This window comes from Heterobasidion irregulare (genome assembly GCF_000320585.1).
Source record: "Heterobasidion irregulare TC 32-1 unplaced genomic scaffold scaffold_12, whole genome shotgun sequence".
Lineage (NCBI taxonomy): Eukaryota > Fungi > Basidiomycota > Agaricomycetes > Russulales > Bondarzewiaceae > Heterobasidion > Heterobasidion irregulare.
In genome coordinates this window covers 552,151-575,112 of record NW_009258208.1, presented here as the reverse complement: position 1 = coordinate 575,112, position 22,962 = coordinate 552,151, and the positions used below count along the sequence as shown (strand labels likewise).

The 22,962-nt window shown below is 51.1% G+C and overlaps 6 protein-coding genes across 6 annotated transcripts; 4 read left to right on the top strand and 2 right to left on the bottom strand.

Annotated features, from left to right (window-relative positions):
* Nucleotides 1-64: 64 nt before the first annotated feature.
* HETIRDRAFT_162619 (uncharacterized protein) lies at nt 65-548 on the bottom strand (the record flags this gene model as incomplete). The annotated part of the gene is made up of 3 exons (XM_009553792.1): nt 65-204; nt 253-356; nt 409-548. The coding sequence occupies 3 exons, from the start codon at nt 546-548 to the stop codon at nt 65-67; spliced, it is 384 nt and encodes a 127-aa protein (XP_009552087.1).
* A 660-nt stretch (nt 549-1,208) lies between these two features.
* lys2 (amino acid biosynthesis) lies at nt 1,209-5,940 on the bottom strand. Its single transcript, XM_009553589.1, has 6 exons — nt 4,805-5,940; nt 4,311-4,751; nt 3,274-4,257; nt 2,398-3,224; nt 1,997-2,342; nt 1,209-1,940 (listed from the first exon to the last, which is right to left on the bottom strand). The coding sequence occupies exons 1-6, from the start codon at nt 5,892-5,894 to the stop codon at nt 1,369-1,371; spliced, it is 4,260 nt and encodes a 1,419-aa protein (XP_009551884.1). The 5' UTR covers nt 5,895-5,940; the 3' UTR covers nt 1,209-1,368.
* A 644-nt stretch (nt 5,941-6,584) lies between these two features.
* HETIRDRAFT_23707 (uncharacterized protein) lies at nt 6,585-7,696 on the top strand (the record flags this gene model as incomplete). The annotated part of the gene is made up of 4 exons (XM_009553541.1): nt 6,585-6,870; nt 6,921-7,067; nt 7,128-7,197; nt 7,249-7,696. Coding segments are annotated over 4 exons (951 nt in total), but the record flags the coding sequence as incomplete, so codon positions are not given.
* A 1,150-nt stretch (nt 7,697-8,846) lies between these two features.
* HETIRDRAFT_156927 (uncharacterized protein) lies at nt 8,847-10,498 on the top strand (the record flags this gene model as incomplete). Its single annotated transcript, XM_009553791.1, has 10 exons — nt 8,847-8,885; nt 8,945-9,011; nt 9,072-9,083; nt 9,144-9,199; nt 9,258-9,359; nt 9,418-9,521; nt 9,584-9,920; nt 9,973-10,116; nt 10,173-10,256; nt 10,312-10,498. The coding sequence occupies 10 exons, from the start codon at nt 8,847-8,849 to the stop codon at nt 10,402-10,404; spliced, it is 1,038 nt and encodes a 345-aa protein (XP_009552086.1). The 3' UTR covers nt 10,405-10,498.
* A 301-nt stretch (nt 10,499-10,799) lies between these two features.
* Nucleotides 10,800-12,642, top strand: HETIRDRAFT_38044 (uncharacterized protein). Its single transcript, XM_009553553.1, has 7 exons — nt 10,800-11,113; nt 11,172-11,381; nt 11,433-11,516; nt 11,571-11,699; nt 11,762-11,917; nt 12,035-12,207; nt 12,257-12,642. Exons 1-7 carry the CDS (start codon nt 10,838-10,840, stop codon nt 12,399-12,401), a joined length of 1,173 nt encoding a protein of 390 aa, XP_009551848.1. The 5' UTR covers nt 10,800-10,837; the 3' UTR covers nt 12,402-12,642.
* Nucleotides 12,643-12,778: 136 nt separating this feature from the next.
* On the top strand, nt 12,779-22,919 carry HETIRDRAFT_461040 (uncharacterized protein; the record flags this gene model as incomplete). The annotated part of the gene is made up of 12 exons (XM_009553790.1): nt 12,779-13,015; nt 13,124-14,401; nt 15,799-15,812; nt 15,886-15,948; nt 15,998-16,118; nt 16,181-16,266; nt 16,324-16,372; nt 18,805-19,062; nt 19,117-20,277; nt 20,327-21,230; nt 21,288-22,140; nt 22,196-22,919. The coding sequence occupies 12 exons, from the start codon at nt 12,779-12,781 to the stop codon at nt 22,635-22,637; spliced, it is 5,466 nt and encodes a 1,821-aa protein (XP_009552085.1). The 3' UTR covers nt 22,638-22,919.
* Nucleotides 22,920-22,962: the final 43 nt, after the last annotated feature.

Here is a 22,962-nt window from a genome sequence, read left to right as displayed (position 1 = left end):
ATTACCTCTGATAAGAGCCGAAACTTCGACTGTCTTACCACTGATACGACAAGAAAACCACATCCTAAAGACCATCCAACCCAGCGATTCCGACGAGAAATATTATATGTCCTAAACAAATCTTTGAGCTCCGCCGCCGCAAAAGAATTGGATACACCCCATACCGTGCTCCTAGGATTGATTGAGAGACCATTATTTGGAAAACTGATTACAGTTCAAGGGGGATTCCTTGAAGCCTAAGTAGCAACATACCTTTGAGGATTGGCGCAGCCATATAATACTTTTGACAGGTAGATGGAGTAAAGTTGGAGAAGAATCCGATGTTACTAATTAGCAGTGTTGCGATGCTGATATATCTTTGAGACTTGACGTCAAATTCTGGTTTATATCGCAATGGTGTCTGCTTACCGGATAAGATAGAAAAGTGTGAATCCAGGACTAGCAAGACAAGCATTAGAGAGATTCCTTGTCCTTCTTGCCATGATCACCTGGGTCGAAATGGGCATACGTGCCCTTTGAAAAACCTCCATTCTGCTGGAAGGGTGCATATGTAGCTATTCATCTTCAGAGCTGACATATACAAAGTTAGGAAACTGATACGACTCACTCATATACAGCGATAGATAATGCTGCTATTCGTAGATTGTTTGCAATCGCCAGACTTTGTGAAGACGATCGGGGGAGCACAGTCGCCATACTGATGAGAGAAGTGAAGTGAAGGAAGGTAGCTGCCGTCACTCATTGCCTAGTCATTCCAGGCACAGAGGCTGTCGATAATTTGGTCGTGACACATCAGTGGCTTCGACACTGGCGCCCGAACCTCACACATTTAAACGGTCGCTTAAGATCAGCTCGGATAGAAGGTGCAAGAGTAGATACTGTACTCGAGAGGGAATTTTCTTTGGCCGCCTTCTGATTGAATGTGGAGGGTAGGAATATGACTCATGTGGCTCAACAGAGCCGTCCCATGGTGAGTGTATCTTCAAACTGCAAATTTAGCCATTAGCCTTAAGCCTGATCGACCCAAATGAAGTGTGAGCGTCTCTTGGGAGTGATTGGACGCGAGCGGCAGACATACGCTAGTAAGGGATATATTTGAGCGTCCAAAGTCCGATATAAATGGGTGCAAGCGCCACATACCCCGTGCAGACCGGTTCCGTACCGGGACCAGTAGGTACCCACGCCTTTCAGACGCCGTCAAGAACAAAGGCGAGGCTGAGATTGTCTGTGACATTTTGTTTGGGCATGCGCATCATGCACAGCCGTAATACAACAGTTGCTCACACTTCTACGTCAACTCGACTGATACTGTACAAAATCGCGGTTCGCACAATACGATGAAACCATGTCACCTTTTGTTTTCCCTCCTCAAACACCACTGCGCCCCACTGCTTTCGCCACCGACCCATTTGCTAGGTGTGGCAGTGGATTGGCAGCAGAATTAAGAGGCGCAGGTAAGAACCCAGCCTGCACTAGCCATGACAGGTATCTGCCCATCAAATCGGTGGTAACTGTCACGTCCAACTGCCGCGTGTGCGGAGAGAGGACAGCCCTCATATTGGAGTCATCAAGGTTTGGCGCCTTCGTGCTTGTCGGCAAGTCGTCCAGTACGAAATGAAGTAGGGGGAAAAGCGCGTTGTCTTGCATTTCCATGACGTGCTGTTCCAGCTTCCGCCGCCAGACAAGATATTCGCATTGGTCTGTAGGGAAACCATAGTGACCGAGCGATGATAAGATGTCGTTGAACGTGGGCAGTGGAGATGCTTGCAGGTGGAGAACGGAAAGAGGGGCATCTGGGAGAGGAGATATCGCCGCAAGCGCTGTGCACCGAGCAACATGATCGACTGGAACCATGTTGACCGTATTGTTGATGTTTGGGACCAGGCCTAGCTGAATGCAACCCTTGACCATGCGCCAAATGAAATCATCGGTGTTGGTAACTTCCATCGAATCCATCAGCTTCGATTATCCTTTCAATTGAATGATTTGAACGTACCAGCAGTGTCGGAAGCGCCCACGACGTAGCCAGGACGCACGATATGGCCTCGTAACCCTCGTCTTCCTGCCTCAAAAAGTAGCTTTTCAGAGACCCACTTTGACTGACCGTAACCGGTCTTCAGGGAATGCCTAGCTCCCTCAAGATCATCGCTCTCGGGAACTCCTCTGTTTTCACCTTGAGATAACGATTCGGATAGACGTACGTAGTGTTCTGTGTCGATGGCAGATGTGGAAGAGACGAATACAAGGGCCTTCTGTTTGCCAACGGAGGCGAGTTCGATGGCGGTCAGAGTACCAATCACGTTCACAGACCGCAGTCGCTCATAAGGATACACCCAGTGAACCTGGATAAAGCTATAATCAGACGAGCGCTGGATGTCCGTGCGAGTCACCACTCACAAGAGCACCGTTATGCAATACAACGTCAGCCTCGTGAGAGATGCGCGCCCACTCGGTCTCCTCAAGACCAAACAATTCCTGATCGAGATCTCCGCGGACAACTTCAAGTCTACCTGCTGAGATCCATCTTTCGTCCCATACGCCACGATCACTTGCACCCTGTTTTAAGCGCTCCAATGCCGTTTCCGCTGTCGAAGCACGAACATGGCATATCACCTTTTTTACTCTTCCTTCACGCGTAAGAAGATCACGAAGAATGAAGGCACCCAAAAACCCAGTCGCACCCGTCAAGAATATTGTCAATGGGCGAGACGAGAAATCCGCTGGCAAAGGAGCATACGAAGGTCGTAACTTCGGCAGCAAGCCTTCATAATCGCACCCATACTCGACAACACTAGGGCCAACCTTCCTCGTGTCATGGACTGAAGGCTGAGCAGATGATGGAGTGCCGTTGGCTAGTCCAAGATCAGCGTTTCGGAGGGCATCAACCTCTGAGGCAAGGCCGCTGATGGTCGGTTGATCGAATATCAAGCCTAACGGCGCATTGATAACGAAAGTCTTGCGAATCTCAAAGATAAGTCGAGTGGCGAGAATAGAGTGGCCTCCCAAGTCAAAGAAGCTTTCATCCAGAGGAATCGGTGATGGTGCATTAGGTAGAATTTTGGCCCACAAGGTTTGCATGGTCTCCTCAGTAGTGGTCCCCTTCCGCGCGTCGGATGGGGCTCTGGGCTCAACAGATGCGGCCTGCGCTGTGTCGGGGAAGGGGAGAGCTGGCTTGTCGATCTTACCATTAGGATTAAGAGGCATACGCTTGAGAGGGACAAACACTACGAACAATGAGAAGAAGTCGAACAAGCAAGATCAAAAATGACTCACATGTGGGAACGCTGTAAATCGGCAGCTTCTTTTTGAGATGCTCTCTGATATCCTTGATCAGCTTTCTATACTTCCGAATTCCGCTAACGACATCCTCTCCTTCAGGTATGTCGCTGGCAAATCCGTCCAAATCCGGACTGTTCAATGGCACAAAATAGCTGACTAGTATTTTTTCCTCGTCCTTATCTCTCCTGACCAACGTGACATTCTCTCTTACAAGCGGGTGCTGGCTGAGGTGAGTGTCGATCTCGCCGAGCTCTATGCGGAAACCACGAATCTTGACCTGGTCGTCTGCGCGTCCTGTGCACTCAACAACGCCGTCCGGCATGTAACGACCGAGGTCCCCAGACCGATACATGCGGTCGCGGACACCCTTCCAATATTGGGCTTCTGGACCAGGCTCACCATCAACAGGCTGAATAATAGTGTCTGGTCGTGAAATGCCATCAGCAGCAAACCAGTTCGTGACGAACTTCTGGGCGGTAGACTCTGCATCCGAGTATCCTTCGGCCAACCCTCCTGAACGGACGTAGATTTCGCCGACCTCGCCAACGGCACAAGGGACATTCCTATCGTTTCGATTGACGATGAGAAGCTGCACATCGACCATCCCTTCCCCTGCAGGCATGATGTCCTTCTGCGTCGCCAAGAACGTTGGGTCTTGCGCGACGCTCGGAATCGCGAAGTACGAAACTGCACGCTGCGTCTCTGTTGTTCCGTACATGTTGATGATACGCACATTGGCTGCCAACGACTGGAGACGGGTACAATCGCGCTTTGTGAGAACGTCACCGACGAAAAAGGCGTTTAGGAGAGTAGGAATTTGACGAGTAGCTTGTGCGGACAAGAGCTGACCCATGGCAGGCGTGAGATGCGTAACAGTGACCCCGCTGTCCGCCATCCACTCGGCAAGCCGCCCTGGTGTACCAATGTCATCCGCGGTAGGGACGTGTAGCTGAGCTCCGAAGAAAAGAGGAGTAAACACTGGCACACGTCTCATCAGCAGTGGGGCAGGAAGTTTGAGATTGAATCCTCACTATCTCGTTGGATGGGGTCATGAGCGATTCCACTGAGCATTGTGAACTTCGAATGCTCTCCGATCCCGAAGCGTTGCCCCATCCAAAGGAAAAAGTGGGTGAGACTATAGTGTCTGCCCCTGACACCTTTTGGAATGCCCGTACTTCCACTTGTGAACGAAAGAGTACCTATGCTGTCTGGTCCAAGGACGATGTCTGGGTCTGTGTCGGCTAACGAGCCCTGAGCAGACAAGACATCTGCCCCGTCACTTGCGCTGCCCCCTTTGATATCTCCATTCGCCAACAGTTCAAGAGCAGGGACTTCGACACAGATTTGAAGCTCCGCAGATATGAATTGCCTCACGGTCGGATTGATGGTACCCGCGCCTTTGAGGACAACCAAACCCCTTGGCTGAGCGACCCGAAGGTATACCGTTTGACGGGAAGGCGGGTAGGCAGGATCTGTTCACGGAATGGGTCTCGGAGAACCAATCGTTCATGCTCGTGTGACGCACCAATGACGGAGAATGTAGCACCCGCCTTCAATACCGCCATCACCGCAACGACAAGGTCGACGCTTCGATGAGCGTAGACCATGACCACATCCTCCCTCCGAACACCGCCCTGGATCAAGTGGTGAGCAAGTATGTTGGAAGCGCGACGTATTGCGCCGTAGGAAAAGATCTGCTTTTCTTGAATCTGTCCAAGGGATGCAGAAGGGATGCTCTGGACCACGCATGGGCGATCAGGCCACTGACGAGCGTTGCGCGAAAAAATATCAGTGATAGCACCCTTGAAATCACACCAGTTCAAGTCTGCCGTGGGGTCGGGTAGCGTGACGCGTTGCTTAGGCGTCAAGAGAGGAACAGAGCCGACGGGAAGGAGAGGATTGGAAGCAACCTTGCGGAGTAACACAGAGAGTTGGTCAACGATGTATGTTATGCGAGCAGAGGTGAAGAGGAGGGAGTTATAGATGATTCGAAGGGAAATGCGAGGGGCAAGAGAGGCTCGACTGGAAGCGGCAGACCGAGCGACGAAGATGGTGAGGTCGGAGGTCAAGCTTGTCGACCGAACGAGATTCTCGTTGTGCTCATCTGTTTCGTCAAAGAATCGAACGCGGAAGAGAGGACGAGTGGTGTCATCTTTGTCCTTCCCCAATGCTTTAACGATACTCTCGTAGGGCACAGAATCCACCTCCGCCTCCTTTTCCACCTGCTGCACCTTTCTGACAACCGCCCAGAACGGATCGCTTGGATCTATAGAAAGCCGCAGGACGAGAGGGTCCCGCGCCGAGGCCGAAGATGAGCCAATGACAAGATCCGTGTCTCCGGTGTACCGATGAAGTAGGACTGCAAATGCGGCGAGAAGAAGATGGAACGCGGACGTGCCCGAGACCAATCCTAGCTCTTCGTCCTCTTCACCAAAGTTTTCGTTGTACAACGCAAGCTTCAAGAGACCCAAAGATGTCTGCTCAGAGAGCTCGACCAGTTGTACTGCTTCTACTAGACGTTGGCCTCCAGAAGGTCGAGGATAGTCTGTCGGCAGAGAAATGGATGTAAGATTTTGCAGCCGTGCAACGGCGCGTTCCAATGCATCCGACGACATAATTTCGCCCTTCCGCGCACTGGCGATGTTTGTTGGCGAAGGGATGTTGCCCGACCTAGTAGTACGAGCACTAGGTGACTCGACAGGACTCGACTCTGCAAAACGCGCTGGGCACGTGACCAAACGCGTCTTTCCCTTTAATCGATGCACTCCTGGTACAGACTGGTCACTGTACGACCTCCCTGTCCACCTAAAGCATGTCCGCTGTGAGCATGGATCGAAGGAGTCTTTTGATATTTGCCGCGCTCTATGGGCTCATTTTACGCGGTGGTCTCCGGTGCTCACGTGGTCCATTGCTCGAGTCTTGTGGACAAAATAACCTCTTAAATTACAGACGGGCGAAAATTCCAAGTTGTTTCGCAAGACTTCGGCGTCTGAACTGCTAAAGCGCTAAGGGTGTAGACTTGCATTGTCGCTTACGGCCATCTTCCAGGCTGCTTGATTCTCCTCGACTAGTGCATCATGCTCCGAGGTACTCTGCGACAACGCCGCCTCGTCTATCCTACGCGACGCGGTCTCGCAAACCAGCATCGTGACCAGGCTCAGCTCTTACTGCCGCAAGACTCTCCAAGCCTTCTGCCTCTTCTTTTCGCATCGAGTAATCTGGTGTTCTCACAGCGTTCTTTATTCTCAAAGAACGCCGAACAGAAATTTGTATACACGCGAACTGCCCATAATACCCTGATTCACCAAGAGCCGGTCATACCATTCTTCCTGTCAGCCCCTACAGAAGGCCAAACTGCACAACCTACTGGGTTTCTCAGGCCAGAGGTGATGCAGAGATTGCAGCATGATCACTCTATACTCCTGCGAGGATCTGGCAACTCTCCATGGTTACTTGGCAACTCTGAAGGGATGCAGTTCGTCTCATTTTCACCTGCCGTCAACCGAGATGGTAAACAATCCAGGACATTCTACATCAACCAACTCGTCGCAGAATGGAGGAAGCAAGGATTATTCCAGGATATTTTGCGAGGTATTCATCAGTCATAGCATCATCCTAAGCACTGACTCGAGCCACAACAGGCTGGAGCAACGAGGACTTTCCAATTTACCACTATACACCTGTATCTAATCACTCTCCGGAGGCCGTCAACGACCCTGTTGCTTTTTCAATCGAGCGTGCTGCTCTGCCTCTATTCGGATTTGCTAACTTTGGATGTTTACTCACTGGTCAGTTTAATGCCATTTTATCTGATGGCTTTTCTCGAACATTGCTAATCGACCTCGCAGCATATTACCGTTCTCCTGACACGGGAAAAACAATGTTTTGGATTCCACGCAGATCGAAAACAAAGCGCACGTACGTTTATACTGCAATCACCAAGATGGCCTTTCGCTCATTTCATTGTAGTTGGCCTGGTCGTTTGGACGTCACCGTCGGCGGAGGAATGAGTACCGGAGATACTGCTTCGGCCACTATCATCCGCGAGTGCGCAGAGGAAGCATCTCTTGATGCCAATTTCGTACAGGAAAACCTTCGGCCTGCTGGGGTTTTACCTTTCCCCAACAGATCTCCTGCTGGCTGGATTCTTCCTGGCCTGTATTACCTCTTCGACCTTCCCTTACCATCGGATGGATCTGTGCGGCCGAAGGTTAATACAGCGGATGGTGAGGTTGAAGAGTTCGAACTCATGGATGCACAGACAGTACTAGATAACCTCGTTACCGGAGTTTTCAAACCGAGTTCCGCGCTCGCGCTTGTAGACTTTCTGATCAGGCACGGTTTTGTAACCGAAGAAACGGATCCGCGGTTTGTGGATATCTGTCTTCAATTGAGACAGCCGATGTCTTTGCCCCTCCCATGGCGCCTCTGAACCCTTCGTGAAGGTTTGTCAGGAGCCTTTACTTAACGCGTTACGTTCAATGCTAATTTCATTGGTATCAGCGTGGACTTGTTACATTCGCCCATCGCTTGGTGAACAGTGATTGTACATCAACGTCGATGTTTCTTTGCTTTTTTGTTTTCGCTTTCTTGCTACATGCTTTGTGTGACTCTACTCATCATTGACACCTATTATCTTTAGATTAATTCGATTCTTCTTCCCTTTGAATCGAGCTCGTCAGCGCTCGTATTTGAACAACACTGGCCTTGCTGAAATGAAATCGCAGAGTGTATGAGTCAATAGCATCGTCGTGCCCTCCAGCACGAATGGTTCATTCAGGGCATCTTGTAGCGCAGCAGATTGGACGGCCACATAACATGTTTCCGGGAAAATCACATCGTCGAGATTCAACCAACCAAATACAAAAATCGACGCTCATCGTAGATATTTAGAAGAAGTCCTAATTCTCTGGTCTAGTATCCATCTCTTGGCCATCTTCCCTCGCTTTGATAGAAAGTTGGCAGGTGTAAGTACCCCAGGCGCTAGTTGCATCGGAATTGTATGAGCTTTAGGTTTTGTGATACTAACCGTTCCCATTGGAATCATCATAAATCCGCGCACGTCAGTTCAGACCAACGGCGTCGAGTCTATCGACAATCGATAATGTACCTGAGTCCAGACTCATCTCTTGCTCAGCCGCCATCTCGCTGCTCACAAACATTGAGCCGCTACCTGCCGCTACACGTCTGTCTTGCGCCTGTTGATAAACAGTACGGCTGCTCTGGCGTCTCATCTTCAGGTGCCCTTCAGTGCTTCACGTTGTTCAGTATGTTTCTGCGTATGCTCCCACTTGCCTTGTTCACGCTTGTTCACATCGCCGACGCGTACTCGATCGAGCTGTCGGTCATGAGGATAAATTCAGGACACCTGTAAGCCTCATGGATCCCCGATTGACGCCGGTCCGTCTATCCGAGGATGCTCTCTCCCATACTTCAGCGAGGTTCTGCCGTGCTACAAAAGCAGCCTGTCCTCTGTTATCTCAGAGCATCGACCACCAGCTTTTCCGACAGCGTATTGTCTCTCAGCAACTTCGTCTCGTCTCCAGATTTCCCCGAATTCGATAACCATGGCGGGAGCTACGATGAAAGCTGTTTACTATACCGCTGTGAGATGCTTGTTTCTAATACATGGATGGTTCTGACGTCTTCGAGATTGGTTGATTAGCCTCGTGAATTTGACATTCGCGACGTCACTGTGCCGCAGATTGGCGACAGCGAAGTATTAATCAAAGGTGAGCTCTTCTCGCTTGTGATAAGAGAAAGCAATGTCCCTCACCATCTTGAACCGACAGTGTCTAGCTGTGGTAATCGTTGATCACCGTATGTTTGATGTAAATTGTGGACTTACAATGATGATATCGAAGGAATCTGCGGAACAGACAGCCATATTCATGGCGGCGAATTCATCGCCAAGTTTCCGGTGAGTAAAGGACGCTTGATACCAGGGTGTTTGCATGTCTCCTGACATTCCAGCGCAGCTCATTCCTGGGCATGAAGTTGTGGGCCGAATCGCCAGGGTAGGAAAGAATGTGGTGGGCTTTTCTCCAGAGGACCGCGTTGTCGCAGATCCCAGTATAGTTGTGCGTATGCCTGTTCGTCGTAAAGAAGATCAGTTTACTGAGTTCGCTTGATACCCAGTGTGGCTCCTGCTTCTATTGTCGTCGGGGAAAGCCGCTCCTGTGCGAAAACTATCTAGGTCGAGGTGTGAGTGTGCCGGGAGGCTTCGCAGAATATGTGGCCTTGTGAGTTACAAGCATCTTTCTTTATTCGATGATGTGTGGAGAGTTCAGTCTCCACTTTTTAGCGATGCAAGCAAGGTATACAAGATTTACAATCTCTCCGACGAAGAGGCAATTCTCGTTGAGCCAACCGCTTGCGCTATCCACGGGATGGACAAGTTGAATGCTCCTGTTGGGGTGGAAGTCCTTATTATCGGTGCTGGCCCCACAGGTCTGGTCCTCGCGCAGTTGTTAAAGCTTAACGGCGCTTCAAAGGTGGTGATTGCTGCTAACAAAGGGATCAAGACCGATATTGCAAAGAGCCTGGATGCTGGGGATGTGTATATCGAGCTTGACAGGGACAACGCGGATGCTCAGTGGGCTAAAATCAAGCAGGATTATCCTTACGGATTCGATGTTGTGGTCTGTCTATTTAGCTGTCCCCTCTTCTGGGTGTATCATGATGGCGATGTAGGTCGAAGCAACTGGCGCAGAAAAGATCGCAAACGATTCGATCAATTACGTGCGCCGAGGCGGTACTCTTCTGATCTACGGCGTCTACAGCGATGAAGCGCTTGTGCACTGGCCGCCGTCGAAGATTTTTGGCGATGAGATAAATGTCAGAAACTTCCCCCGAACTGACACACACCATACTGATGCAAAGATTTTGAATAGATTATAGGCTCCTTCGCTCAAATGTACTGCTTCCCACGAGCAGTCGAGTATCTGGACAGCGGAAAGATCAAAGTGAAAGGAATGGTATGTGTCCATAGCGCATCACCGTCTTATGATACTTGAGCTTGACCCTTGTCAGGTCACCGACACATTTACCATCTCAGAATATCAGGCAGCGTTGGATAAGATGAGCAGTCGCGGGGCCTTGAAAATTGCTGTCAAGCCGAACTGAACGGAATATAACGACAGAAAGATACATCGATGGATTTTTTTTTCAGGAATAAAAATAAGTCGTTCACTGAGAGTCGACACACTGTCGACACGCCTATTTGCATCGCGTATGTGACACGTGCTGAGAACCATGAGCGGACGTAAATATTATCGACTTAAGTATGACAGGAATATGGTAAAAGCCGCTCTTGCCACTTGAGACACGCCTAGATACGCATACCAAAAGACTCATGGAAATTTCCATAGACCCTCAGCCGAATTTATCTTTGTTTCTAATCGAGCTACTCGTATCTGGTTGCTTTTTGTTGTCGGGTTTCATGTTTTTCATGCCCACCCAGTCGTAATTTATCATGAGGTACAAACAAAGGACAAACAAAGCATCTCTTGGTCGTATTACCCACTACTAGCGATATTCGAAACCATCACTCTACGAAATGTCTTCAAAACGCAAGTGGGCCGATGCACCAGAGGATGGCGAGTCTCCAGCTAAAGTCGCAAAGGTGGAGGAAGGCAAGAGTCCGTCAAATCCTGCTGCCGCCGCCGCTGCCATCGCCGCCAAAATTGCAGCACAGTTCAGCGCAGGGACGACAAGTAATGGGGGCTCGACACCTGGACAAAAAGACCCTTTCGACGCTGAGTTCACGCATGATATCGACATCAACGATGTCAGGAATCGCTATATGTTAACGAAGGGGTCGACGCAAACACAGGTGTGCCTGTTTCTTCAGTTTGATGTGTCTTTGTTTCGTTTACTGTCTGTCGCTGTAGATTCACGAAGAGACTGGAGCCTCTATCAGCACGAAGGGTGTGTGGTATCCAGACCGGGCAAAGGCGACTGAGAAGGATCCACCGCTGTATCTGCATATTGCTGCTACTACCAAGGAAATTCTGCAGAAGGCGGTCGACAAAGTGAACGAGCTCATCTCAATTGATATGGGCTCTTTGGTTGATGATAAGAAGGACGGTCGTCGTGAAAGAGTGCGTGGCCTCTACCTCTACTCTTTCATGCATCTCATCCCTTTTGAACAGCGAAAATGGCCGGAGGAAAAAATACCAGTTGGTCTTGAGTCTATCCGTAACTTCAACGTTCGCGCAAAAGTCGTTGGACCTACGGTGAGCATTGCAATCTGGTTGATGCTTTCTCGACTGACTCTGGTTTCAATGAAGGGCATGTTCGTCAAGTATATACAACAGGAGACTGGCACTCGGGTGCAGATCAAGGGGCTCGGATCAGGTTTCGTTGATCAAGAGACAGGTCGAGAATCGGATGAACCCATGCATATTCATATAACGCGAGTCATATCCTCTTCTTGCTGAACACAGACGCTAAAATACAGCTGTAAAGTGGCCCGGATGAGGGCCAGGTCGCGCGCGCGAAAGTTCTGACTGACGATCTGCTCGAAGTTGTCCGCGACGAGCATGCCAAAGTGAAAGCCGTCATTCACCAACAACAGATGGAGCTCCATCAAGCGCAAGCCCAGTACGCCGCTTACAGCGCCTTCGCCGTATGTATAGTTTACTCATACTATGGGTCGTATTACAGGCTCCAATGCCCTTTTGATATCTTGTTTCCGATTTATACATGCCGTTTTTGAACACTGACTTTTCCCTGACTATTCTGGCATTTGTAGGGTTATGTACCCCCTCCTCCGTCCGGCGCACCACCACCACCTCCGCCAGGAGATCAGCCGCCGCCACCACCTCCAGATGGTGGTGTCCCTCCCGCCCCTCCTATGGGCGGAGCAACGCCCTCTGCCGCTGGCCCTCCAGCGGCAACGGACACGGATGCATTTGCCGCATACTGGTATGTTGTTTCTTTGTCTGTCTAATAGCTACTAACACAACAACATCAGGGCTGCGTATGGCTACGACGTCAATTCGCCGCAGTTCAAAGAATGGCAAGCGAGTCAATCGCAATATGCCCAATACTACGCACAAGGATACGGTGGGCAAGAAGGCGCACCTCCACCAAGTGAACCAGCACCACCTCCCTCATAATGATCTCACGGCTTTCTTCGTGGCATCTTTTTTTGTTTGGCTGATCTTTCTACACAACGCTAGTGGAACAGTTGGTGATGACGCGACTGGTCCTCTTTCAGTTCAAAACTAGCTGCGCATAATTCGATGCTCATTCATTTAGGGATTATACTCGTCCTTGTTCTCATCTGACTTTGTATGTAGCACGTCTGCTTTTGTAGTAGCCTTCCATCTTCTGTGCTGCCTCTCCCCTCAGCCTCTCTTAACATCTTTCCGACTGCGCGCTTAAGGTTTCACCGGGCTCTCGGAATATATCAGATGACGTATCTCAACAATACGTGCAAAACGGGTTTGGGCGTCAGTCAGCAGGTCGCGGTTGCTTACACTGATTGACGACCATGCCACTGAGCTCTGTAGCCATTCTCCTGATCATCCCTTTGCTTCTGTATATATATATCTACCTCAACGATGCTAAACTGATGAATCTGCCGTCATACGTTGAGGACACGTTTTCTCCTCATCGAGTGACAGACGAAGATGCAATGCGGACCGCCGCTCGGTTAGCGGAAATTCCTATCACCATCACCAGCTCTTTGCCACCTCAAACTGGGCGGAGGTACATCATTGTAGGAGGGGTGAGTTCTAAACCCAGAATATCTTGTGCTTGATGCTAGGCGATTGCTTCTTGCTGCGGAGGCTTGTGCGCGGTGAGTTCTTGAGTCCTGACATGTTCAATTTTACAGGCAGGGTTCTTGGGTGGTTGGATTGTCTGCCAGTTGTTAGGCCGTGGAGAGGACCCGAAGCGAATTCGGGTACTTGACATACGGCTTCCGACGCGGGAGGATTTAACAACGGGACAAGCGAAGGACGTCGATTTCCGGCTCGTCGATATCTCGAACAAAAAGGCAGTCGAGAATGCCTTCCATGCTCCTTGGCCTACTGGATCTCAGAGTCTTGGAACGCATCAATCAGAGATCACTGTCTTTCATACGGCTGCGAACATCCGTTTTTACGAGCGGCACCCCGAGCTGCTCTATCTCTCGGACAGCGTAAATGTTCAAGGCACCCAAAACATCATCGATGCCGCACGGGCCATCGGGACGTCTGTCCTGATATATACTTCATCTGGATCTATTTCCGTGCGGCGCACCAGGTTCTGGCTCTGGCCATGGCAGAAGGAGCCGGATTTCCTGGTGCAGGTCATTACGGACGAAGACGAGTTAATACCCAAGCGGCACGAACATTTCTTTTCCAACTATGCGGCATCCAAGACCAAAGCCGAACGACTTGTTCGGGCCGCAGACAAGAGCCCTTCAGGGAATGCTGTTGTGCGCACGGGCTGCCTGCGTCCTGGGAATGGCATTTATGGCCCAGGGGGAGACATTCTTTGCGGTTCCTACCTTGTCCGCCAAGTCAATCCTACCTGGATAGGCAACATTTTACAGAATTTTGTATACGTCGAGAACGGAGCGCTTGCACATCTGTGCTACGAACAGCGTCTCATAGAAATCCAGCGCGGCTCTACAAACCCAGACGTCGGCGGTCAAGCATTTTGTGTGACAGATGCAGGCCCGCCGGTGACTTATGGGGACGTGTACACTACACTAGGCGTCCTGACGGAGGGCTTGACCGTCTTCCCCAAGCTCTCTGCCACCAGCATGCTTCTCCTCTCGTACATTTTCGAGTTTATTCATGTATCCCGCGCGCTCATGCTACTCTCGTCCAATGCGATTATCCGCCGCCTAGGTTCCCTCATTCCAAAACTGAACAGCGATCTGATTAATTTGCAACCGTCCCTCTTCGCCTTGACTATGGTCCATCTTATATGGGATGATTCCCGCGCACGGCTGCCACCAGAGAAAGGAGGACTGGGATATGCACCTCTGTGGACGACTCTGGAGGGTTTGTGTAAGCTTGTCGATGAACACAAGAAAGCGGGTGGGAGGGGCGAAGAGCGATCGATGTCGGGGGGCGTTAGCTTTGGTTTCGCGTCGATGAAGGCGAGCAGGGGCATCGAAAAGGTGATTGAGGGCTTGGGTGCAGAGGCCACAACGGTGAAAAATTAAAGAGGGAGATCCGTGTTGGATAATCAGTGCTGTTTCTACGGCTATGCTTGCACCTGAATCTGACATAATTATTCTAATGTAGGTGCTATGGGCCGAATCTGTCAATGTGGCCATATCAACTCGAATAGCGGATTCGCTGTATACCTACTAACTATAACCAACTCTGCAATGACCTAATTAATCTGTGGACTTCCGCAAGATTATTTTGCCTGGAGCGTCTAGGCATCCTCCCACACCTAGAGGAGCCCATCGCATCACTTCTGAGACAGGTGTCTAGCCACAACATAGCGTACGGCATTCTGCATATGAGACTCTTCATGTGAGAAAGCACTGCGACGAGGCCGTAGATTACCAGTAACTAGACCTGGAAGAAGAGAAGCAGTATTGGGTCGCCGAGGTACTTAGAGCGGACGGCGTTAAATTTGAATAGCGAGGCTTGTCGATAAGCTCACATAGGCCCACATCTACGATAGGTAAATGCCATTCGATTATACATTACTAGATACTGCGATCGTACATGGGACCTGAAAGGCCTCGCATGGTAGTAATGACAGAGAGAAAGGAAGCGGAAACGATTTACGAGGAAGAGAGGCATGAGAACGCACTTGACTGGTTCTGTGACTGCATACAAAGTTTCATATGTCAACCTCGTTCAATGTATAGAGAGCATTTACCTGAAAGCGTACGGTGCCAGCGGGTCTGATCACCCAACTGGTTGTTCAGGGAACTCCTTACGCACCTAATATTAAAAACGCAACAGAAATCACATTCAGAGTTGGGGGTGCATCCTTACAAACTGGAGTGGCCTGACTGCTGCAACATGGCAGACATTTGGTAACCAAAAATCGTAAGACCGGCCCAGGATGCATGAGAACAAAGAATGCGAGCTGATACTCAGTCACAGAATAGAAGCAAGTGCCCATCTCCTTGGGAGTCGAAGATATTCGTGGAACGATGCCTAGAGGAGGTATCGTTCGATAATGTGATGCCCTTCCTGGAAGATAAGGCATCGATCTTGACAAGGCCAGGGTAAACCCAGTTTGGCTGTCCTAATGGATTTTCTATCAAACCAGTCGTGACGACAGTAATATGCCAGCTTTCCCGCATGTAGGCGTGGTCATACTACGCCACATATTAAAGCGGAGTCAAAACTTTATATATCGCGACTGTACAGTACCCAACCCTCCGGGAATTGCCGTATCAACTGCCGAATAATCCTCAAGGCCATCGACGACCGACTCGACGACACACAACAAAAATGGTCAACATCCCCAAGTGAGCAGCAATGTTTCTACCCCGATCTCCGTCTCGACCCACACATTAGGATGTTCTGACTTGACCCGATCGAATAGGACCCGCCGGACATGTAAGTCTCTCAAAACGGCACTGGCGCCTTGGCTTGCTGCGATGTGGTATTGACATCGACTTGTCCTGCCCAGACTGCGCTCACAAGGACTGCAGGAAGCACACGTACGTCTCTTTTCTCGTCATGATCCTGAATCGTAGGTCATAGAGACGGGTTGATTGACACATATATGATGTTTTCCATAGCCCTCATAAGGTGACACAGTACAAGAAGGGGAAGGATTCGCTGGCTGCGCAAGGAAAGCGCCGTTACGACCGTAAGCAGTCAGGTTACGGTGGTCAGACCAAGCCCGTCTTCCACAAGAAGGTGCGTCCATCGTGCTCCCCCCATTCGGCCTTGACATGTTTACCCGGCTGGCTGGTGCGTAGGCCAAGACGACCAAGAAGGTCGTTCTGCGCTTGGAGTGCACTGTGTGCAAATACAAGATGCAGCTTTCGCTCAAGCGTTGCAAACAGTGCGTGTCCTGCTCCCAATTTCAGTCGCATGGTGTCTTACATCTTATGTGACGCAGCTTCGAGCTTGGTGGTGAGAAGAAGACGAAGGGTGCTGCACTTACCTTCGTGCGTTGGATCTCTCAAATCATCCATCCTCCGTTGACTAACGCCGAGCCTGCAGTGATTGTGTACGCATCTTGTTGTCTTTTGTTTCTCTTGTGCACTTTTTTTTTGCTCTCGCCATGTATGCAAGCCTACACGTATGATATACGAACAACCACCATGCGCATCTTCGCACTGCCATGACATCGTCCCACGCATCGTTCTATCGCGTCTGCTGGCCTACGAAGTTCACGACTGATGGAATCAAGCTTGCATGTTCGATCGAGCACGTTTGCGGCTAGTATATCTAATCTCACCATCCCTGATCATGACATTCTCGCCTTGAAGTCCGTCGTCATCAAGGACCCAATCGCGATCCATTACCATTGAATCCAGCTTGATCTAGCTCGATCCAAGAGCGACGAAGATCCGTGTGAGCTTATCGCTATTGATGGTCTTGCCATTTTCGACCGGTGACCAGGGTCCTTGGAGGCAGGGTCTCAAATTTGGGACGGCAGAGCTCCGAGACCTTCAGTACATCTCTCGTTGTTGTTTGGATAGTCCGACGTCAGTTCGGAAGGATAATATGTAGATGCAATCTTGATGTCAAGCTGATCGGCTGCACTCGCTACCATCGGCAGACGCCAGTACGCAGGCCCGTAGATCACGCACTCACTCAATACACTAGAACTGGAAATAGAAGAGTATCATTGGTTTCTCACCATTCCGAGTAGAGATGACACGTGGGGTATCTGTGTCCGTTCCATTGTCTTTAGGAGCCGGAGGCGTCAGGTTGGCGGTGATCATACAGGCTGGGCCATGGCAGGCTTGAAACTGGTGAGTGTGGGGAAGAGAAATGAAGAAACCGGCAGCGTCACTGGCTGCTATTCATAGTCAATCGAGTCTGTCGGGTTTTTACCCATACACAGATCGGGAGGGGCGTGCCGGCACCGCACAGGGGCCAGTCAGACGCGCGCATGAATGCATGCATGCCAGAGCTGCGCGCACACATGTACGGCATGCGCGGTTGGCGCTCGGGTGAGATGCGTGCGGGCCTAGGGGGCGTCGCCGTCGTATCAGGGGCTAGGGCGAAACGTGGCGAAACGTCGGGGGACAGCATGGAGCGGGGCACTATTTGGTGTCAGAAAAGGCGCGGGAAAAGGCGGGCGCCCGCTGTCGAGATCCAAATGCCGGCAGTCGCAGAACTAAGATGGGACTGGTATCGCGCTGAGGCGCTGATGATGAACGCTGCAACTAGTCGTAGAAATTAGGGCTATCGATCAGTGAATCTGGAGTTGCCGGCCCATGCGAGGTTGTCCAGGAACGAACGCGGATGTGTGATCTGGGCAGGATGCTGTAAGAACCTGTGCTATAGAGACGCAATTCAGCATAAGCTGCGACGCAAGCGGTATAGTCAAGTATATCTCTACAGGCAAGCCTAGCTAATGTGTACCTTGTTCATTAGGTCCTTACGTGACTGAGCTTGTTATTGGGCGACGGTGTTAGAACCAGTTGGGGATGAGCGCAGAGAGGTGGATATGAGGATGAAGGGAATGAGATCACTGAATGTATTGAAGGGCTTATTTACCGGGCATGAATCAGTGTACAAACTCAACGCTCAGAACCAAAAGTTGGATTCTGGCAGCGCCTCCGAGAGGGTTGCGGCTGACCAATGATATGGGATGCGTTCCGTGACGGCAGGCAGATATGGAGGAAACTTATGAGGATATGAATAAGTGTGATGCTTGTTGATGGATAGATTGGTGTAGGGAAGAGGAAGGCGTTTATTCCGTGAGCGAAACGAAAGAGCCGATAGCAGCGCAAACTGAAACACATCTCCGTTCCAAGCTGTAGGTTATGCAATCTCGGGCCTGGAAGATGAGCGGTATATGAGGATAAGCGCTGGGGAGGATTCTCGGTTCACTGGCGACGGCACAGACGGCCATGCATGCAGGTCAATACTTTTTTTTCTTTCTCCCTCGAGGCCGGGAGACATGGAAAATGATAGGGTGAAGGGAGGGGCGGAAGAAGCGCGCGCTGGAACAAGAAGCCGGGAAAGGGAACGTGTGTTAAGCGCGCAGGGTGGCCGGGGTCTGCCGTTGATCAATAAATATAGTGCATGTCGTTCCACTGCACTTGGATCTCCCCATCCTCCTCCCCACATTTTTCCTCGCTTACACGCGTTTGGTCGTGCGAGGTTCTGCTTTGCCGTGCAGAATTTGTGTAGGACGTATAGAGTTTTTCATTTATTCTAGACGCGTCGGTACGTGCCTTGCCGAGACTGTCTGTCCCAGTGATACAGCTCTTTTGTTTGGTGGAGCCGCATTCGTCGCAATAGCTGACAGGTCTCTGCCTTTATACAGTGTCGAGAGCCTAATAACTCCCCATACCCTCACCCTCCCGCATTCAACATGCGGGCCCTAATTCGTCCTGTCTCCATACATGCCGCCTCACAGCCCATAGAGACCATCGTATTCTTCTTCATCGTCGCGACCCTTGCTTATTTCCACGTCCTTTCCGCCATCAAACACTCCTCGTTCCTGGCTCCCAACTCGCCGTCCACCCTTCGTCCTGCCCACACTTTGTTGCGCGACAGCAAATGGGTCAGCGTGAGCGAAAACACTTGGTATGATGCTCGTCATTCCGAGAATGGCGTCACAACGTTGGAACTCCAGCAAATCGTGCTCTCTTTGGATGCGAAGGCTGCCAAGAAGGTACCCCTGCGCTATTGCAGTCATTTGAAATTATCTGACCGCTACTCGCTTCAGAATCTCCCCCACGTTCAGAGCTCTATGGACAATGTCACCCAATACTTAACCCACCGATTTGTTTCCTCGTCAGGCAAATCTTACTCAGACCTCTGCCACCAACTCACTGTCGACGGCAGCGCAGCGCAGTGCTTTGTATCTACCGTTCCGGACTCGCCAACTTCTGAGGTCCTCACGTTGTCATTTATCCCTGGTGGCAGGGAAGAATTTTTGTCTGCGTTCAAGAAGCAGGCGCCATTCGCTTCAGAGGAGCTCGGTAGCGTCAAGTATGTCATCGAGGACCAGGAAGCTCAGACCATCGGCGACATGAAAAGCGGCAAATGGGTAGCCTATGCTGCTCGTGCCATGGTTGTTCGCTTCTGGGATCTATTGAAGAAGGCGGACTCTCTCGACATCCTTCTCGTACTCGCCGGCTATGTTCTCATGCACACGACATTCATCAGACTATTCTTGTCATCGCGAAGCTTGGGCTCAAATTTCTGGCTGATGACAGCCATCCTGTCTTCTTCGATCCTCTCATTCATCGTCGCTCTCCCGCTTGCTGGCTACCTCCACATTCCTCTTGAGCCTGTCAGCCTCATCGAGGCTCTCCCCTTCCTCGTCTGCACCGTAGGCTTCGATAAGCCCCTTCGCCTTGCTCGCGCTGTGTTTAGCCACCCCCATCTCTTCACTCCCGCCGTTCAGGAAGGTCGCTTCCGCGGCCAGATGAAACCGGCACCCGAATTGATTATGGAGGTGCTTGACAAGGCTGCGAACCCCATTCTCCGTGACTATGCCTTGGAAATCGCCGTTTTGCTCATTGGGGCATATAGCAAGGTCGGAGGACTGAAGGAGTTTTGTGCATTGGCTGCCCTCCTCTTGACGGTGGACTGTGTTGCGATGGCCACCTTCTATTGCGCAATTTTGAGCATCATGATTGAAGTACGCAGGATTAAAATGTTCCGGAACATGTCTCGCTCGGGGCCGAAATCGGCAGACGGCAAGCCTGCCACTGTTCTTTCCAATGGACAGCTTCAGATGCCTCAGCTCAATTTCCGCCAGCGGACATCGGCTGCTGTTCTCGGCGTGAAGGGTTCATTCTTGCGGCAGACTCAGGGAACCGATGGTAAAGTTAAGGATACGAAGGAGGAGAGCCCCGTTGCGCGGCTCAAGCTGCTTTTGGTTCGTTGAGTTTTAATATGACTTGACAGAAGCTAATATTCATTTATAGATTGTGTCGTTTTTGACTCTGCACATCCTCAATCTATGCACCACCTTGACTCCTACATCTGTGATAGCTAGACACGATCAGTCTGTATGGAGCTCGACCGAACTCGCACCGGTTTCCCACAAGGTCGATCTGACTACCCCTTCCGTCTCGAGCGCCCTTGCATCCCTGGTCGCAAGCATTGATCAGTCACAGTCCGAGATCTTCGTCAAAGTATCCCCAGCTGTGCATGTTCGCGTAGTGCCTACACTCACCAAAGAAGGCAAGGCCCAGGAGGAGTATTTGTTTGACGATTTTATGTCGTCGTGGACCAATCTTGTCGGCGACCCTGTCCTCTCCAAGTGGATCGTCCTCGTCCTCGGCGTCAGCGTCGCGCTCAATGGTTACTTGCTCAAGGGTATCGCTACCGGCACTGGGTCGACTCGCACGGTTCAACCCCCACAGAGTGTGCGGTTCAAATCGGAAGATCAGACCAAACGCACTGCTGCTCGCCCTACCCACATCGAGATTCCCGAAACCCGCGTCGAGCGCTTTATTGCACCAGCCACAGTTGCGACACAGCCCCCAGTTGCACCTGCATCGTTGCCTAAGACGGCGTCCGTCAACGGCATTTCGAAGATGCTCGATTCTGTAGATTTGGCGCTCAAGGCACAGAAGCCACGTTTCAGCACTGGCGATTCGGACTCAGCGGATGAAGAAGAGAAGCAAGCCTCGACCAACGTCAGGACCCTGGAGGAATGCATAGAGATCTTCGAAAACGGCCCTCGGCCCGTATCAGTGTCCTTATCCATGCTCAACGACGAAGAAGTTATCCTTTTGGCGCAAAACGGCAAGATCGCGGCGTATGCTCTGGAGAAGGTGCTCGGAAACCTCGAGCGCGCCGTCCAGATTCGGAGGGCTCTGATATGTAAGCCCTTTCGTCCCTAGTTTGCCTCGGCGCTGTAAAACTAATCAACTTGTTCAGCGCGCGCCTCCAAAACCAAGACGTTCGAACATTCTGATGTGCCTATGGCTAATTACGACTACTCCCGGGTTATCGGTGCTTGCTGCGAGAATGTTGTTGGCTACATCCCCATCCCCCTTGGGATCGCCGGTCCTTTGAGAATCGACGGCGAGCTCTTCCCGGTCCCGATGGCCACGGCTGAAGGTACCCTTGTTGCGTCGACATCTCGCGGCTGCAAGGCTCTCAATGCGGGCGGAGGCGTGACCACTGTTATTACCTACGACGCCATGACTCGCGGACCTGCCATTGACTTCCCATCGATCACCATGGCTGCAGCTGCGAAGGCATGGATCGACTCGGAGGAGGGGGGTGCAATCATGAAGGAGTCATTTGAGTCGACATCACGTTTCGCGAAACTGCAGAGGCTCAAGTGTACGTTGGCCGGCCGCACGCTCTTCGTCCGGTTCGCCACGACGACTGGTGACGCCATGGGCATGAACATGATTTCGAAGGGTACGGAGAAGGCGCTGGAGACGATGGGCAAGTACTTCCCCGACATGATCGTCCTCGCGCTTTCGGGTAACTACTGCACGGACAAGAAGCCGGCTGCGATTAACTGGATCGAGGGTCGTGGGAAGAGCGTGGTTGCGGAGGCTGTCATCCCAGGAAAAGTTGTCAAGGCGGTGCTGAAGACGACGGTTGAGGCGCTGTGCAACTTGAACATCAAGAAGAACCTGGTTGGGAGCGCGATGGCTGGGTCTATTGGTGGATTCAATGCGCATGCAGCGAATATCCTGACTGCTATCTACCTCGCTACCGGCCAGGATCCCGCCCAAAACGTCGAGTCCTCGAATTGCATGACCTTGATGGAACCGTAAGTCTGTTCGCTTCTGTGGCGAACGCAACAAATTGACAATCATTGTCTTCAGCACGAATAACGGCCAGGATTTGTTAATGACTGTCACCATGCCTTCGATTGAAGTCGGCACCGTAGGGGGCGGCACTGTACTTGCACCTCAACAAGCAGTCCTCGAGCTGCTCGGTGTCAAGGGCGCACATCCAACACAGCCTGGACAGAATGCTCAGCAACTCGCTCGTATCGTCGCTGCGTCGGTCATGGCTGGCGAACTCTCACTTCTCTCTGCACTCGCTGCAGGACACCTAGTCCGCGCGCATCTCGTGCACAACCGTTCGCAGGTGAACACACCCTCTGTATCGACACCAGCCACGCCTGGCCCCGTGACGCCGCCAAACGGCCTATTCTGGGCACCCCATACATCGAATAACGTGTCGCGCGCGGCTGTGGCGCCATTGACGACGACGCAATCTACAATGTCGTTGGCAGGGTACAGTCTAGATGCGAAGCAGTGAGTGCTATGGATGAAGAACTGCTTCATTCTCGGACATTGCTGCCGCATTTCTTTTTCTTCTCATCCCTACCTTACACCTTCGATTCGCTCATTCATCCTCCATTATACCTCACTCATATTTTCGTCCACTTTATTCTTTCAACATTGTTGATCGAGATCGCCGCATTGAATGTGAGACATTTCCTCCAATATGTAAGTAAGCACAGGCGTTGTGTATATCGATATTGCTTTCGGATCGGATAGACAGTGCATGAAATGATAGTGCATTTAGAGAGAAACTATGACCTGTTCAGTGTGAACGTTGACGCTCGATATCGTGTACGAGG